Raw genomic sequence first — 15,595 nt, forward strand, 5'->3', positions numbered from 1 at the left:
AAAGGAAAGAGCTTTGGATTTGAAACAAATTCAGTTTATGACTAAAAGAGGCAAACCCAGTAGGCCAACGTTGCTAGAAAATGGAAATACATATATATTTTATCACAAAATTTTACTCTCTGCATTCACCTTGCTCGATTATACATCATTTGTATTACAGAGCTTCCAAAAATTAAAACAAGTCTCCTAAAGGATAAAGGTCGATGCATACAGGCTCCTTGCATTTTACCGCAAAGAGATGTTCCACTAACAAGATGCTAAAATATCTAGCATCAAGAATCAAGAATGGGGTATCCCAATTAATACAGAAGCCGTTGATATGGCATGGACCACACTTCAAACAACTTCATAGTTCAAATTGTAGCTTTGGACATTAGATAGATATACTTCCTTTCCACTGTAAAAATTCCAAAATATACTAGCATGGAAACATTAGTGCCTTCGTTGCTTTGCCCGCTTGAAGGTTTGACGACCTTTTATCTTCCATTTCTCATTTCCAGCAGGCCGATTCCGTTCTTCAATCTCCCGAATCTTGCGCTTCCTGTAAAATGTTGACACTTGTTAATGAAAAGTGCTCTACTATTTTGCAGAGGCACACTGGCCAAAATAGTACTACGATATTCATAGTAAAAACATAACAAATGATAGAAACAGTTGTCTTGAATATGAAAAAGTTGACGCATGGTATTTCTCCTTTCTTCGAATGGCAGATTACCCTAGACATTCCCCGCACTCATACCTCCCCAATACTGAGTTCTATCATCTACCGTCTATTTTGATAAGAACCTTTTTTGTTTTTCTCCAAACAGGGAATCAAATAGTGTTTCGAGGCCAAACCCTTGTTCAAACATGTAACTAGGTATCCTATAATGCTATCCAGCACCAAACTGGAAATAAATGACATGAAAAGGAAGATATTGATTGATATCTCACCTGTACTGCTTAACAGCTGGATCAGAAAGCAGCTCATCAGCGAGGGTTGTCTTCCTCTCCTTCTTTGTCATTCTACCTGAGTAGTAGTCAGTCACAGATTCTACCACTGTGCCAACCTGCTTGATTGTCCAAAAGATTTAGAGGTATGGCGAATAAACCAATTAAGGATTGCATACAACATAAAGGAAACTAAAAACATCTCAGCATGTTTCAAGTATCATACACTAATATTATGCTATCAGTTTAGAAAAATATAGTAGTAAACTTGCCTGGAAATACTTGGGCAGTGCCTTGGATTTTGAATCCTTCTTATAGTGTCTCTTGGGATCAATGGCACCCCTCAACTGTACCATATACAAACACAAGCAGTCAAAGTCAAGAATTGGGTTCCATTGGAAAGAGGTAAAACATTTAGAACCCTTAAAACAATAGTCCCCCAGGGAAAACATTTTAGTGAAATCAAATGCTAACTAAACATCAATTCAATTATCTTGAGTGGCTGATTCATTTCAAACATAAAATTTATGGCATGACAACCATCCAATATGATACAACATCGTATAAAATGGCAACTTCTCCAAGAGATACAATTGACAAATACATAAATAAGCATAGAACGAGATGGCGAGAAAGAACCAAGTTAGCACCAGGAAACGAAATTAAAGAAAAAAAGGAATAGCAAAGAGCGGAGCACCTTGAGTAATTGAAGATCTTTCTTCAACTCAGGAGTGAGAGTAGGGGCAGGCATATCAAACCTGTCGAAGTAATAATTGTGATATGTGCTAGGAACCCAAGAACGATAAGGATGGAAAAAAAAGGAAAGGAAAGGAAAAGCAGCAAAGAAGAAAACTTGAAGAATACCAGGCAGTGCCAGCAGTATCTTTGACTTGCTTTCTGAGCAGTTTGTTAAGCTTCGAAGGATCACTAGGCGGCAGAAAGAGGCCATCAACGAGGTCTTGATTGGGTTTCCAAAGGGCAGAGCTTTGGGGCTCATTCTGGGATTTAGAATCAGACCCAGACGTGGTTTTAGATTGGAAAGAAAAACCAGGGAGTTTGGGCTCCCATGTCAGACCAATCACCGCCTTGCTTTCTGCCATTTATTGGTATCAGAGAAAGCAAATCGATTATCGAATTGAAAGAAAGAATAACAGCGGAGAGCTGTATAGGGAAATAGAGGGAGACACGAAAGAAATATCCTTCCTGGGTGACGGCTAGGTTTCGGTCTGCCTTTCGAAGTGGGAAGAGAACAAAACAGGAGCAGCTTTTGTCTGTCCCTAGTTAACCGGCACTTAAGTATTGTTACTTGGTACGGAACTTTAAAATTTAAATGCATACTACTAAATAAATAAAAAAAAATATTAGGAATATTTATTTAAGTAATAGTTTTTTTAAAACTTAATAATAATCTGATGTAGGTTTTGGGTTCAACTCCTCTGTTTCTGAGTGCTAACATAATGAGGTAAAACCAAAAATGGTTTTGATTTTTATCTTCTACCTTAATCTCATCAGCCACTGCCAGTGCCACCCACCATAAACAATGAACATATACTAGTAGTTATAGTGCTAGTATCATGATACAATTTCAAGTTCAACAAACCTTAAAACTCCTGGCAAAGGAAAAACACCTGGCGCAGTTGTATTACACAAAAATCATAACGATTGCCAGTACTACTAGTTAACAACCATGAATATATGTATTTCAGTACATTGGTTTTGGTTGAGATGACATACAACATTTGTTAGCTACAAAATTTTACGTTTACTTGACAAACACAAACACAACAACTACATAGTTTGATGTAATTGCCTGGTAAATTTACCACGGAGGATACCATTCTTGCAAAACATCTACTTGCCCTCTTCTCTACACTTTGATTACTGTGTTCATCGACTTCAACCATAAGAATTTCAAACTAATCGCTCACATCATCGTTGTAATAATTGAGATCACCATCATCTTCATCGTCAGTGGCCGGATCAATATCCAAAGATTGAGATTCCACATCAGCCAAGCTCAAGTGCTCCATGGATCCCTTTCGAGCCTCTGGAGTTCCACCTTCATAATCAACTCCATCATTCTCATTATTGTCTTCATATGCCATTCCATTTTCACCATACCTGATTTCCTGTGAAAATAAAAAGTAAAATGGAACCAGGAGCTTTCATCAAATTTCCAATTTGTAAGTCCAATTCAAGGCAAGTATACCATAGAACACTTGGAATTTGGGGAAGTGGGTAGCAACTTAAAGTTACGGAGCAGATAAACCATTAAGGGAGACTCAGTGTAAGCAAATGAAACAGTCATAAATTTAGATGTGGGCAACCGGTTTTAACTTCATTTTGCCAATTTTGTGAGAGCTTTCACCTATGAGGATTAATTTTTACACCAAAGACTAAGAGGTTGGCGAAGGGTATCTACTTTTAAACCAATCATGCTGCCAACTGGGATGAAAAGATAATATAAAATAACAAGAAGGTTAACCACAACTTTATTCTTCTAGAACCCATTTATCAACTATTTGGCATGGTGCATCTTGCTTCAAAACTACCTTAGCTATCTCAATCAAAACCTTTAATGTAATTTGTAAGTCACACATCACTGACCACCTGACAAGTAAGAAGAGAATGTGGAAAAGAATGATACCTCATCCTCTTGCCAGGATCTCTTCTCTGCCTCAGCAATCCAGTCATGAAGTAGATGCTCTGCCGAAGTACTGTCAAGGGAGACTGAGTTGTTGGACCTTTTCTTTAATTGGTTCTCCCTAAGTCTCAAGTTGTAATGAACATAGGTAAGGTCATTCAGTCTTTTCTGAGCTAAACGACTATGCCTTAGGGTATGGATCTGATCATATATGCTCCACTTATACTCGCACCCAGAAGATGAGCATGTCTGACTTAATATACGCACTGCTATGCGTTGCAGCTCTAAGCAACTTATCCCATGTTGTTGCCACCATGCAGCTAAGGGAAACAGTAACGGTTAGTAGTATATTACAACTGCCAAAAGTAACACATTAGCATAATGTATGTGCATGTAGATTTCCATTTTAAAATTTTCATTCAAATAACATAGCAGCCCAAGTCCATTACCTGGATCAAGCTCTGTTCTCGTACTAATTGCCAGTTCGGTCCCAAAATCAGCTTTTGCAGAATTGAAATCAGAAATCTAAGATGTTGCAAGAAGAATCTATCAAGACATTAAAATAGTTGGAAAACTGCAGAAGATGAAATCAGCACAATGCAGCTACAGCAATACCTGCATGGAAGCAGAAATCCTTCTTGCATTGTCTGGCTCCAGACGAGCAATGGATTCATTCAGTCCACGCACCATTTCTGCATGCTACATGTGTAAAAAGTAAAAGGTTTGCATTAAAAGAAGGGCAAAAATGCTCCTGTAATAGGTAGACCAAGGAGGACATGAAAAGAAACTGTAGAAAGGACCTCATCTTTACTAAGCTGAAGATATGACCTAAAATGGTGCAAAGTGTGCTATATGATTCATATAGCCGATCCCACATAGTGGGAAAAGGCTTAATTTGTTGCTCTTGTTGTAAATGAGAAACTAATTCCAATCTATAATAGCCAAAGAATCACAAAAATCATGTCACTGTTTAACCTACTGTTACAAAATCAGGGCGATATCTGCATGATGGATTCAAGAAATAAGCTGCTGTATGTAAAGGGTGGTGGAATAGTAAGCTCCAATGATTCTCTATCACGCTCCAGAATGGTCCATATTTACGTGCATCATTGTCATGGACGGCTTTGATAGCAAGCTTTGCCCTATACATGTCATTATATGCAAAGGGCATTGACAGACCTTGATCATTATAAACCTTTTGAAGCACCTGCATTACCGGGTTCACGGATTTGCAAACATACTGGACCTTCTTCCAGAATGTCACATTTACTATGATCTTTTCCATTTCTTTTCCCTCATCTGATTTGGAGAACCGACAAGAAATCCATTTGTTTGACTGGAACATTCTTTTAACGTTTGTCCTGTGATCAAGCAAGTTCTGCAGAGTTGCAAAGCTAGAAGCAAACTGGGTAAGAGATGGCATGAGAAGTTCCTGCTCTTGGGTAAATTCTTTCTTCATAAGATTCAACAGCCAAACATTGTTATAAATGAACTTTGTAACTTTTTGGCCTTTCTCAATGCACTCCCCCACACATTTTAACTTTAGAAAATCTTCAAGCATTCGATCTATACAATAGATCGCACATGGGGTCCAGAACAAATTCCTCCTCTTCTCTTCAAGCATCTTGCCAGCAGCCTTATATGTGGGAGTGTTCTCAGTGATTACCTACAAGAAGAGAGGGAGGAAATAAAATTTGCCATGGCCACATCACAATTCAGGTTGAGAAATTATTAAAGAATTAAAGAAAAGACCTTAATACCTGCACTACATTTTCCTCCCCCACTTCCTCTACCACTTTGTCCAGCAATTTAAACAAATTTAAAGCATCTTCTAAGATGTAAGTGACATCAACTGAAGAAACAAAGTAGATACCATAGGGACAAGAAGCCAAAAAGTTAACAAATGTCCTACCCTCTGTATCTACCCAACTGTCAGCCATTACAGAACAACCAGTGATTGCCCAGGAAGCTTTATATTCAACAAGGTAGTTTTTTATTGTTTTAATTTCCTCCTGCAAAAAGTAACCTGATATTAGTTGGCTTGAGGGGCCTGCCAAACCGTGTCCATATTGACCAACCAACTCCAGCATCTTATGGAAGTATACGGAGTTTGCTGCTTGCAAAGGAACTCCTGCATGGTAAAAGAATTTGCATATTGCAGAATAAACTTCCCTGCTAGATTTCTTACCAAACCCTATTTTCTCCCTCACTTTTTTGCAAGAAAGTGCAGTGTCACTCACTCCTTTTAGAAAAACAGAATCCAATCGTGATTTTTTCTGTAATGGTTCAGAACCACTAGAAGAAGATAGCTCCCTGAAAGTCTTTCTCAAATCTTTACCCAACCCATGATCACCAATTTTCAGCTTTTCCTTACTCTTCTGATGCAGAATATGATCTTCTTCCTCTTGCTCTTCATCTTCATCATTTGGTCCCACATCAAAAGTAGGTATCTCCTTTTCATAAGGTTGTTTGTGTCTCTTCCCGGTACGATGCCATTTCATATTCTCTTTTATTTTAAGATAGACCTCCTCAGGAGCATTTTTACAAGGTGCAACTTCTCCAGGAATTCTCGCTAGATGTTGTTTAAACCGATTAATACCTCCACTAACTATTTTCTCACAGTAATTACACTTTACTTTTTTCTTCCTCTCGTCCTGAGGAACACCATGTTCCCATCCAGGATCAACATATCCTAACGACCGTAGAGGGGTCAAGTTTAAACCCGGGTTACTATTTTCCATGAATAGCTTTCCTTTGCTTTTATAACTGATACGCTCTTCCTCCTCTTCAATTACATTAGAGTGGAAGTTGAAATAAGCATGTCCACCAGTGTTAGATTGCCTTGATTTCTTAGTGGAACGACATCCTTCCAAATTTCCTTTCATTCTGAGAAACACTTCTTCTGGAGCCTTATCACAATATGTTACTTCCCCAGAAACTCTGGCTAAATGTTGCTTTAGCCTGTATATCCCTCCACTAACTACTTTCCCGCAGTAATTGCATTTAACCTTCTTCTTCTTCTCATCCTGAGGAACACCATGTTCCCATCCAGGATCAGCAAACACAGAGGAGCGAGCTGGAGCCATCAACTTGACCATTCAGGAACCTATACCATAACAAAATTGGCGTTCACCTAATTCAGCCTTGTGCATGACAAGCACAATGGGATTATGGTAATCCAAAACGAAATAAGCAACAAACATAAAGTGCTGTGGCCGACACCCAAAGACTCCTAAAACAGCAGAAAATGCACTTACATATAATTAATTAGTTATGGGGTTGAAATTCGTAGAATTGAGGAATGGCAAGACAAGGAAAGATTATTGAGAGTCAGTTTGTTTCAATATGCACCTAAACCTAAAGGAGGCTATGATAGCAAAAGTGTGGTTGTTTTGATGCATAAAGGCATTAAATATTGCAGATAAAAAGTATTACTAGCATTGTGCTTTCAGTTTCACTTTGTTACTTGGGACAAACAAGAACCACTGCATACTTAAGAATTGAAGCTAATAACAATAGACCCTTTTCAGCTTTGAAGAAAACATAAAAGAAAAGGAAAACAATTACCCAAAATCGAATTCAAAACAGCTAATAGATTGCAAGTTAAAGCAATCTGCTGTCTGCATATCAAGTACATACACCCCGACACCCTAAAAGGAGAAATTATTCCATCCCAACCCGATTGTAGGAAAAGGAAATAGTAAAAAAAAATAGACAGAAAAGGAAATCAAATGGGCGATAGGATTAGGATTTGGATTTGGGGTACCCCTTACCTCAATCAGAAACCAAAATGCTGTCAAATGGCATGGGTTATTAATTTCAACAAAATTACATATTTTGCGAAAATTTGGAGGCAAAAGAAGCTAAAACAGATGGAAAGATGAGCACGGAAGGGACGCAGGAGGTGAGAATTGGATGGGCGTTTGGGGAATGGTGAGTCACGAGTGGGAAAGGCTGGGTCATGGCTCAATGTTTTGACTCGACTCGCCCGTTTTTAATACCAGGAAACAATACTCTCTCTCTCTCTCTTTTTCTTTTTTAATTTCCGGTGGTTATTTTGAACTTTTTCTAGGCAAATAAAAATTAAGAATAATTATACCGCTAGTACTCGTAATGTATTCACTCCATTTGTCAGCTCCATTCAATTTCCAATACTACACTGTTGTAATACCATTTTATTTTATATTAATTTGTGACTAATAGTAGTGGTAGTATATGGAATCATGGACTGAGTTGAGCTGATTCACTGAGTCACCCCGACTTGGTGAGTTAATGCTCTCTACGTCAGATGTCAACCCTTTCTCTTCTTAACTCTCTTAAGACAGTAAAGGAATCATTCAGTGAAGTAAATTGACAATAAAACCCAGAGGGAATTCAGACACAGAATCACTCAACGACAAACCTGACAAACAGATTCAAGGCCGCAAATTAAACTAGTGGTACAAAAATAACATGTTTATTAGAACTGTATGACTTGTAGCTCTACATGTACAAGTAAATGCAGTCGGTTCTTGGGGATACGTAAACATTTCATTCACTCTCTATCTGTTCAGGTAAATCCTAAGTGGTAATCAGTCCGCCACCGACCTCGACTACCAGTAATCTTTACAAGAACACTCCCCATCTTTGAAATGGTGAAACCGATTCCTGTCCCTGACAATTATTTCACGATCAAAAACCTTTGAGATAAGCTTGCTAGCATGGTGACAGTCTCTACAAACTCGAAGATTTTTTGTGATGCGAAAAGTTTCCCCTGTTTTTGTCTTCAACAATCCCAAGGCAATCGCAAGCTTCTCACTGTGATAGTATAAAGGGTTCTCCCTTTCCTCCTCATCAAGGTCATGTACTACTCCTTCAGTGTCAGGAACGTACCCAACAGATCTTATACATTCCAGCATCTCATCAACTTTGGAATATATCTCTTTAGTTTCAGAATGCGCCCTTCCTCCAGCAATAAATTCATTAACAACACCTTCCAATTCAATGACAGAGAAGCCAGGAACCTTCTTCACTCCTCTGTCATTCATCATTCTCCTCACATTAGCCACATCTTCCCATCTGCCGGTGTTGGCATACAGATTAGCCAATAACACATAGCGTCCACTATTCTCCGGCTCCAGTTCAATTACTCTCTTTCCTATCTGCTCTCCCAGCTCAATATTTCCATGGATCCTACAAGCCCCAAAAAGAGCACCTAGTACACCTACGTCAGGGCTCATGGGCATCTGATCAATTAGCTTTTTTGCGTCATCTAGTAATCCAGCTCTTCCAAGCAAATCAACCATGCATCCATAATGCTCCATTCTGCGTTCAATTGCATGAACTTCAGTCATGTAGTGGAAGTAATAGCGGCCTTCCTCAACCAACCCTGAATGAGCACATGCACTAAGGATATTCACAAAGGTAATGTTATCGGGAGCCACCCCTTCCTTCTCCATCTCCTTGAAAAGCGCAATGGCAGCCTCCCACTTTCCATGCATTGCAAAGCCTCCAATCATGCAATTCCACGAAGAAATCCCCCTACAAGTCAGACCTTTAAAAGTTTCATAAGCTTTTTCCAAGCACCCGCATTTGCAGTACATGTCAATAATAGTTGTAGCAAGTTTTGCGTCGAGTTCAATCCTACTATCTTGGATATATCCATGTATCCACTTGCCTTGCTCAAGTGCTCCTAACCCGGTACACGCTGACAACATACTAGCTGCCACGAACTTATCCAGCACCACCTTCTCAGCCCTCATCCTATTAAACAAAGCAAAAGCTTCATGAAAGCGGTTGCTCTGCACATAAGCAGCAATCATGGCGTTCCAAGAAACGGAATTCCTTTCCTGCATTAGCTCAAAAATCTCAAAAGCCTCGTCAACAAGACCTAATTGAGCATACCCACTTATTAAAGTGGTCCAAGAAACAACATCTCTGGTAGGCATCATCTCAAAGACCTTCCTAGCTTTCTCCAAAGCCTGGAAATTTACATACATATGTATCAAATTGTTGAGACAAAAGGTATCTGCGGCAAACCCGAACTTAAATACGTGGGCATGGATTTGGCTCCCTTGTTCAATGGCATTAGCAAGGGAACAAGCTCGTATGAGACAAGGGAAAGTGAATTTATTAGGAAAAACAGAGTGTTGCAACATTTGCAAGTAGAAAAGAATGCAGTGGGTAGGTTGTTGGCGTTGCAAGTAACCTCTGATGAGGGTATTGTAAATGAAAGCATCAGGGTGAGGCAATGTATCGAACAGGTGCAGGCCATAGTCGAGATGTCCGTTTTCGGAGATGGCACAGAACTTGATGATGCGGCCCATGGCATCATTGTCAGCGGAAAGGCCGAGCTTGATGAGGTGGGAGTGGTGTTGCTTGAGGTGGGCCATGGAGGAGCATGTTTGTAGGGCTTCAAGTGGTGAATGGAGGCGTGGCTTTGATGGGGCGTGCCCAGCGGAGGAGAGCGGAGTGGCTTGAAGGAGCTGGAAGGAGCTCATATCTGAAAACCAAAGCAATAAGCCTGAATCTGAATCTGCATGCTAATTGGTGAGCAAAACGAAACTCACAATTGCAACAAATCCCTTGAGCTAGTATCGCTTATCTATCTTCCTTCACCCTTCGCCCTTCACACTTGGGGTTGGCACCTGTCATAAGTCTCAAGGTAAGAAAAATTGTTTGAAGTAGAACAAAAGATTGGGGCTGCCTTTTGTTAACATGAAGGAACATTGATATATACCATATGGCATGAAGAAATTATAAACGGATAAGGTTTCTTGTTTTATTTTTATTTATGGGAAAAAAGAAAATTTGGAAAAATTAGTTTTGTATATATTCAATAATAATTTGATAGATTAATACTACAACATAACATTGGCGTAAATTAAGTCAAAAACAGCCGATGAACATTTGATGAGCGGGGAATTCATTTCGGGCAACTGCTGGACTCTCTTTCAATCGCAGACCATGATTCCCGCTTCCTCTTCATCCCAAGCCATACGACCCTCTGCCTAAACTTACACTTTTCCAGCACCAAATCTACTCCTATATAAGGAATGCCCTTTCCATGTTCAAGTCTCCATCCCATTGCTGGGGAATCATCAACTTTTATATATCAACCAAAATGAACAGAGTTGCTATTGGGGGGGTCTCCTTTATCCTTGTCGTAGGTGTATGCATTGGTCTTATAGCTAGTGTAACCCACAAAAACGGCTCCAATGACACTACTGAGAAAGATGTCTTGTCCACTACTTCCAAGTCCGTTGCTGCCATTTGCTCCCCGACCCAGTTCAAGCAGGCATGCGTCGATACCCTCGGCTCAGTCGCCAACAACGAGAGCGCAGTCCCAAAAGACTTTATTCAGGCAGCCATTCATGTCACCCTTCAGGAGCTGCAAGCAGCCCTTAACAAATCAGGTTCCATATTTGGGAGTGCTGTGAGTGATAAAACTGTCAAAATGGCCAAAGACGATTGCGACGAATTGTTGCAATATGCTGTCGATGAGCTACAAGCCTCCTTTTCAGTGGTAGGCGACAGCGACTTGCATAACATGGAGCAAAGAGAGGCTGAGATCAAGAACTGGTTAAACGCTGTGATATCATTCCAAGAGTCGTGCGTGGATCAGATCCCTCAGCCTCAACTACAGCAGCAATTGTCAAACTGTCTTTTAAATGCCAGTCAGCTAACCAGCAACGCCTTGGCCATTGTAAACTCCATTTCACAGATTATGTCTGCCTTCAATTTGACGTCCTCATTGAACTTGAACTTGGGTGGTGGAAACGATCGACAACTGATGGATGAACCGAATCCTGATCATGATACAACATACCCTTCGTGGGTTTCCTCCAAGGACCGGAAGCTGTTGGCCGGCGGAAACAATGCTCAGTTGACGCCTAATGCCGTAGTGGCTAAGGATGGAAGTGGCCAATACAAAACCATTGGTGATGCCCTTAAAGCATATCCAAAGAACCTGCAGGGAAGATACGTTATCTATGTGAAGGCTGGGATTTACAATGAGTATATTACAGTCGACAAGGATAAAGTTAATGTTTTCATGTACGGGGATGGACCGAGGAAAACCATGGTTACCGGAAGAAAAAGCAACCGTGATGGTTACACCACCACTGATACTGCCTCATTTTGTAAGAAATTTTTACCTATTCCTTCCGCCTTCAACCGTACACTATATATATATATATATATATATATATATATATATATATCCCTATCCCTACATACTACATATATAGATTAGCTCTCTCTTGCTACAACTAAATATTGCTCAAAAACGAATTGAACTAGGGAAAAGATTTGAGCTTGGTAATACTAATATTATTCTTGACATAAATCAATCAGTCTTTTCCATATTTCCACCCTAATTAACACATAGCGAAAGGAGGTGGCCATGTTTATACATATACATATGACGTTTTGCATGATCTGAGTTGCAGCTGCTATTGGAGATGGATTCATAGCAAAGGCAATGGGATTCCAAAACACCGCTGGTCCTGAAGGACACCAAGCTGTGGCTCTTCGAGTCATATCAGACCGTGCAGTCTTTTACAACTGCAGAATGGATGGATACCAAGACACCCTCTACGTTCAAGCCCATCGGCAATTCTACCGGAATTGCGTCATATCTGGCACTGTCGATTTCATATTTGGCGACTCCAATACGATCATCCAAAACTCTTTGCTCATTGTTAGGAAGCCCATGGACAACCAACAAAACATCGTGACAGCTCATGGTCGAAAATTTAAGCAAGAAACTACTGGTTTGGTTATCCAAAACTGCCGCATTGTCCCAGACCAAGCACTTTTCCCGGTGAGATTCAAAATTCGCTCTTACTTGGGCAGGCCATGGAAGGAACACTCAAGGACTGTTATCATGGAGTCAACAATCGGGGATTTTATCCAGCCAGCCGGGTGGCTGGAATGGGCTGGAAACTTTGCACTCAATACACTGTATTATGCTGAGTACGCAAACCGAGGCCCAGGTGCTGCAACTAATGGAAGAGTCAAATGGAAGGGATACAAGGTAATAACAAACAGAAATGAGGCCCTCCAATTCACAGCTGGTCCATTTCTCCAAGGACAGACGTGGCTGGCAGAATCTGGCGTACCTTTCTTCCTTGGCTTCCGCCCTCCAAATGTAAAGAGTTAAGCCTTTGGCTCTTCGCACATAATGCCTCAATGTTAACCTCAATCCAAATAAACATATATAGCCATGCAGAGGACGAGAGGTAGGCCATTGACCCATTGTTCGTCACCCCACCTAACACTGCATAGGCTCAAACATCTCGTAAATTCAATCTAGTATGATTGTTTTTGTACGTTTATGTGATATGTTATAGTAACCATACAATGTATATTTCATTTTTGAAGAAAGAAATTCATTGAATAAACAAAGAGATACACACTATAGACCACAAACGTCTGCAAAATTCTCCTCAACGTCCAAGGCATTTGCCAACACAACTGGAAAGTTCATCATACTCTGAAGAGTTGCAATCATTTATCAGCTTCGAGCCTCTCATGTGACTTTGAAAAACAAACAAAGCTCCACAAACAACTCCATCTATGCCCCATGAACATTAAGAAAGGGTGACTCTCATGCCATAACGATTATTAAACTCAGAAATGGCCTTGCCCATTTCCACCAAAGAGTCCCCTATAAGAGAATTTACTAGAGCAACAAATCTTTGACCCATTCGGAAATATAATTCTATGGAATCAGTAATTGCTTTAGACAATGATTTTCTTCAGCAATTACTACTAAAAATAACAATCATCATATAAACAGTTTTCCACAAAAGATTGCAGGACCATCCTATAACATAAAGGCTAGAAATATGATTTAACACAAAAATGATAAAACGAGAAGTGGGGAAGGGGGTGGGAAATTGAATGCTTCTTCCTCTTTTTCTTATTCTTATTCTTCTTCATACTCTCCCTCTCTCCCTCTATTCCCCATTGCATATAGGCAAGCACAGATAAACAAGCAACATAAAGAAACCAAGAAATAGTATAACGGCAAACATTTTGATTTAGAAGTAGATGCCTTCGTAACGAAGCTTACAAAACAATTAAGGAATCCTTTGCAATAAAATTTAAAAAGATTTACAATAATGGTAAGTTAACAATCAAAGATCCAGATGTGACCAACTTATTTGAGGGTTAATAGCCCTTACACAGTGGAAAGCAGAACCTGGTTCAGTCTGACAAGATAGCATGATAGTATCTAAAGTGAGAGATAACACCAGATGTGCTATCATGGTGCATCGGATTAATGAACATATCAAGGGAGCAAACTGTTCAAAAAGGTTTTGACACTTTTCTTAGTGTAGTGTAGACTAAAATATTTTTATTTCAGCTTTTAACTACTTGTTCAATAATCCAAATGCCCACATAAGCTTAATTTGCAAAAACAAATAGTAGAGCAGGAAGTCCAGAAAGTTTGGCTTTGGCATAAGGAGAAAGGTTTAACTTTTACTTAAGCAAAGAAGGCAAGGAAGCAAATGAAGAGAAACAAATGGCCTTAACAAAAATACATACAGGCAGTACGGAGAGCTAAATAAGAACGAAACAAAAAGCTGAGTACAGAAATGCACGCTATTCCCTTCCTAAATCATTTCTACAAAGACATGAACAAAGGTAAAAGAAAAAAAGGAACCCAACAAAAACAAACAATTAACGGACATTATCTGAAATCCCAATGATCAATTAGGCATACCATGAGCGCTGTGTTGTCGCTGCAACTTGGGAATTGGAATGGGAGCATTAGCAGCAGAAACAGAATATAAACCATTATTCCCCTTTTCAGGAAGAGGAGATGGAGATAAAGCGTTGGTTTTGGGGTCAGCTATAGCAGCAGCAGCAGCAGCAGTTTTAGATTTTGGTATGCCTACGAGGGCGGATTTAAGTCTATCATTGTCCTTACGGGCCAAAAAGGCGAGTCTCTCGAGAGCCTCTTTGGCCCTCTTCTTTGCCAAAGTAGCCTCCTTGACCCTCCTCTCAGCCTCCACTCGAGCAACGGCCGCAGCTTTACTCATGGAGGCAGCCGCGATCTTAGCAGCAGCCAGAAGCGCTTTAGCCGCCTCCCTGTCAATAACCCTCTTCTTCTTGTCGTTGTCGTGGTCGTCGTTAGATCCTCCCTGATGATCGGGCGTTGACTTAGGTTTCTTATTGGTTATGTTGGGGTCGACATTAAAGAAGGAGAAATTAGGGTTGGAGCAAGGAGGGCAGGTGAAGGAGGATTGGGAAGAAGAGGAGGAGCAGGAGAGGTGAGAAATGGAGGGGCATTTGAGGCAGATGAGGCGCTGATGAGGAGGAGGGGACTCGTTGAACACCTCAAGGCAGATAGGACAGAACAGGCCCTGGTGGTTCTTCAGGACGCAGTTGGTGCACAGACGTCGGTAGCTGGCTCTATAACGGACGTTGTGGAGGAGCAACCGCCCTGGGACGCTGCAGCCCCCGCATTCGGCCTGGTGCTCCCGCTTCATGCCCTTTGCATTTCCCAGGTGATTTTTTAGGTTTTGGGGCCAGGTCAGCCAACAATAAGATTCAATTCCCAAAGTAGTGCAGATAGAAGAGTGCAGCGTGCGTGCCTCCCTCACGGGGAAACTGTCAAGAGAGACAAAGGAGCTTAGGGTCGGGTCTGGTCTGGTCTGGGTTCAAAGTTTGTTTAGTACTTGCCACCGGAAAACACGACTTATTTGTGCAGTGTAGAGGGGGAACAGAAGAGGTTTGTTGGTGTACACTCTGCAGCGACTGCGTGAATGTTTTTTAATTAGTGATATCCAAATTTTGGAATCGAAAGAAAGGGCCAGGGCCAAGGGGTAGACGAGAATCTTCGAATTTTGGGCCGGGGCCGAAGACCCAAAGAGCTTCTGAGTCTTTGGACGTTGGGTTGGGACTGGGTCCGGGCAATAAAAACACTCAGCTTCATGGATGCAAATTACAAGGTAGAAACCAACTTGAGTTGACACAGATACCCTGTTCATAAATAAAAACCAGTTGCCGGTTGCTACAATAATGAGACTT

General features: G+C 40.6%; 4 protein-coding genes and 1 pseudogene across 6 annotated transcripts; 1 reads left to right on the top strand and 4 right to left on the bottom strand.

The window, feature by feature from the left end:
* Positions 1–70: 70 nt before the first annotated feature.
* On the bottom strand, positions 71–2,206 carry LOC18603767 (Fcf2 pre-rRNA processing protein). Its single transcript, XM_007035921.3, has 5 exons — positions 1,795–2,206; positions 1,628–1,688; positions 1,203–1,277; positions 934–1,049; positions 71–541 (listed from the first exon to the last, which is right to left on the bottom strand). The coding sequence occupies exons 1-5, from the start codon at positions 2,028–2,030 to the stop codon at positions 433–435; spliced, it is 597 nt and encodes a 198-aa protein (XP_007035983.1). The 5' UTR covers positions 2,031–2,206; the 3' UTR covers positions 71–432.
* A 339-nt stretch (positions 2,207–2,545) lies between these two features.
* Positions 2,546–7,736, bottom strand: LOC18603768 (hAT dimerization domain-containing protein). Its single transcript, XM_007035922.3, has 7 exons — positions 7,348–7,736; positions 5,335–6,680; positions 4,554–5,240; positions 4,190–4,273; positions 4,024–4,099; positions 3,578–3,894; positions 2,546–3,059 (listed from the first exon to the last, which is right to left on the bottom strand). The coding sequence occupies exons 2-7, from the start codon at positions 6,670–6,672 to the stop codon at positions 2,847–2,849; spliced, it is 2,715 nt and encodes a 904-aa protein (XP_007035984.3). The 5' UTR covers positions 6,673–6,680; positions 7,348–7,736; the 3' UTR covers positions 2,546–2,846.
* Positions 7,737–7,899: 163 nt separating this feature from the next.
* Positions 7,900–10,372, bottom strand: LOC18603769 (pentatricopeptide repeat-containing protein At5g66520 pseudogene; annotated as a pseudogene).
* A 30-nt stretch (positions 10,373–10,402) lies between these two features.
* Positions 10,403–12,851, top strand: LOC18603770 (pectinesterase/pectinesterase inhibitor-like). Its single transcript, XM_018119364.2, has 2 exons — positions 10,403–11,694; positions 12,004–12,851. Exons 1-2 carry the CDS (start codon positions 10,620–10,622, stop codon positions 12,714–12,716), a joined length of 1,788 nt encoding a protein of 595 aa, XP_017974853.2. The 5' UTR covers positions 10,403–10,619; the 3' UTR covers positions 12,717–12,851.
* LOC18603771 (uncharacterized) lies at positions 11,488–15,339 on the bottom strand. Of its 3 annotated transcripts, none has more exons than XM_088805529.1 (2): positions 14,286–15,339; positions 11,488–11,522 (listed from the first exon to the last, which is right to left on the bottom strand). In XM_088805529.1, the coding sequence occupies exons 1-2, from the start codon at positions 15,052–15,054 to the stop codon at positions 11,503–11,505; spliced, it is 789 nt and encodes a 262-aa protein (XP_088661655.1). In that variant the 5' UTR covers positions 15,055–15,339; the 3' UTR covers positions 11,488–11,502. The 3 variants fall into 3 exon arrangements, with proteins under 3 accessions (XP_088661655.1, XP_088661654.1, XP_017974855.1); XM_088805528.1 differs by lacking the exon at positions 11,488–11,522 and adding an exon at positions 12,856–13,049; XM_018119366.2 differs by lacking the exon at positions 11,488–11,522 and having other exon boundaries at positions 14,000–15,337.
* Between the last annotated feature and the right edge of the window lie 256 nt (positions 15,340–15,595).

Source organism: Theobroma cacao, chromosome 4 (genome assembly GCF_053813885.1).
Source record: "Theobroma cacao isolate CCN51 chromosome 4, ASM5381388v1, whole genome shotgun sequence".
NCBI classification, from domain to species: domain Eukaryota; kingdom Viridiplantae; phylum Streptophyta; class Magnoliopsida; order Malvales; family Malvaceae; genus Theobroma; species Theobroma cacao.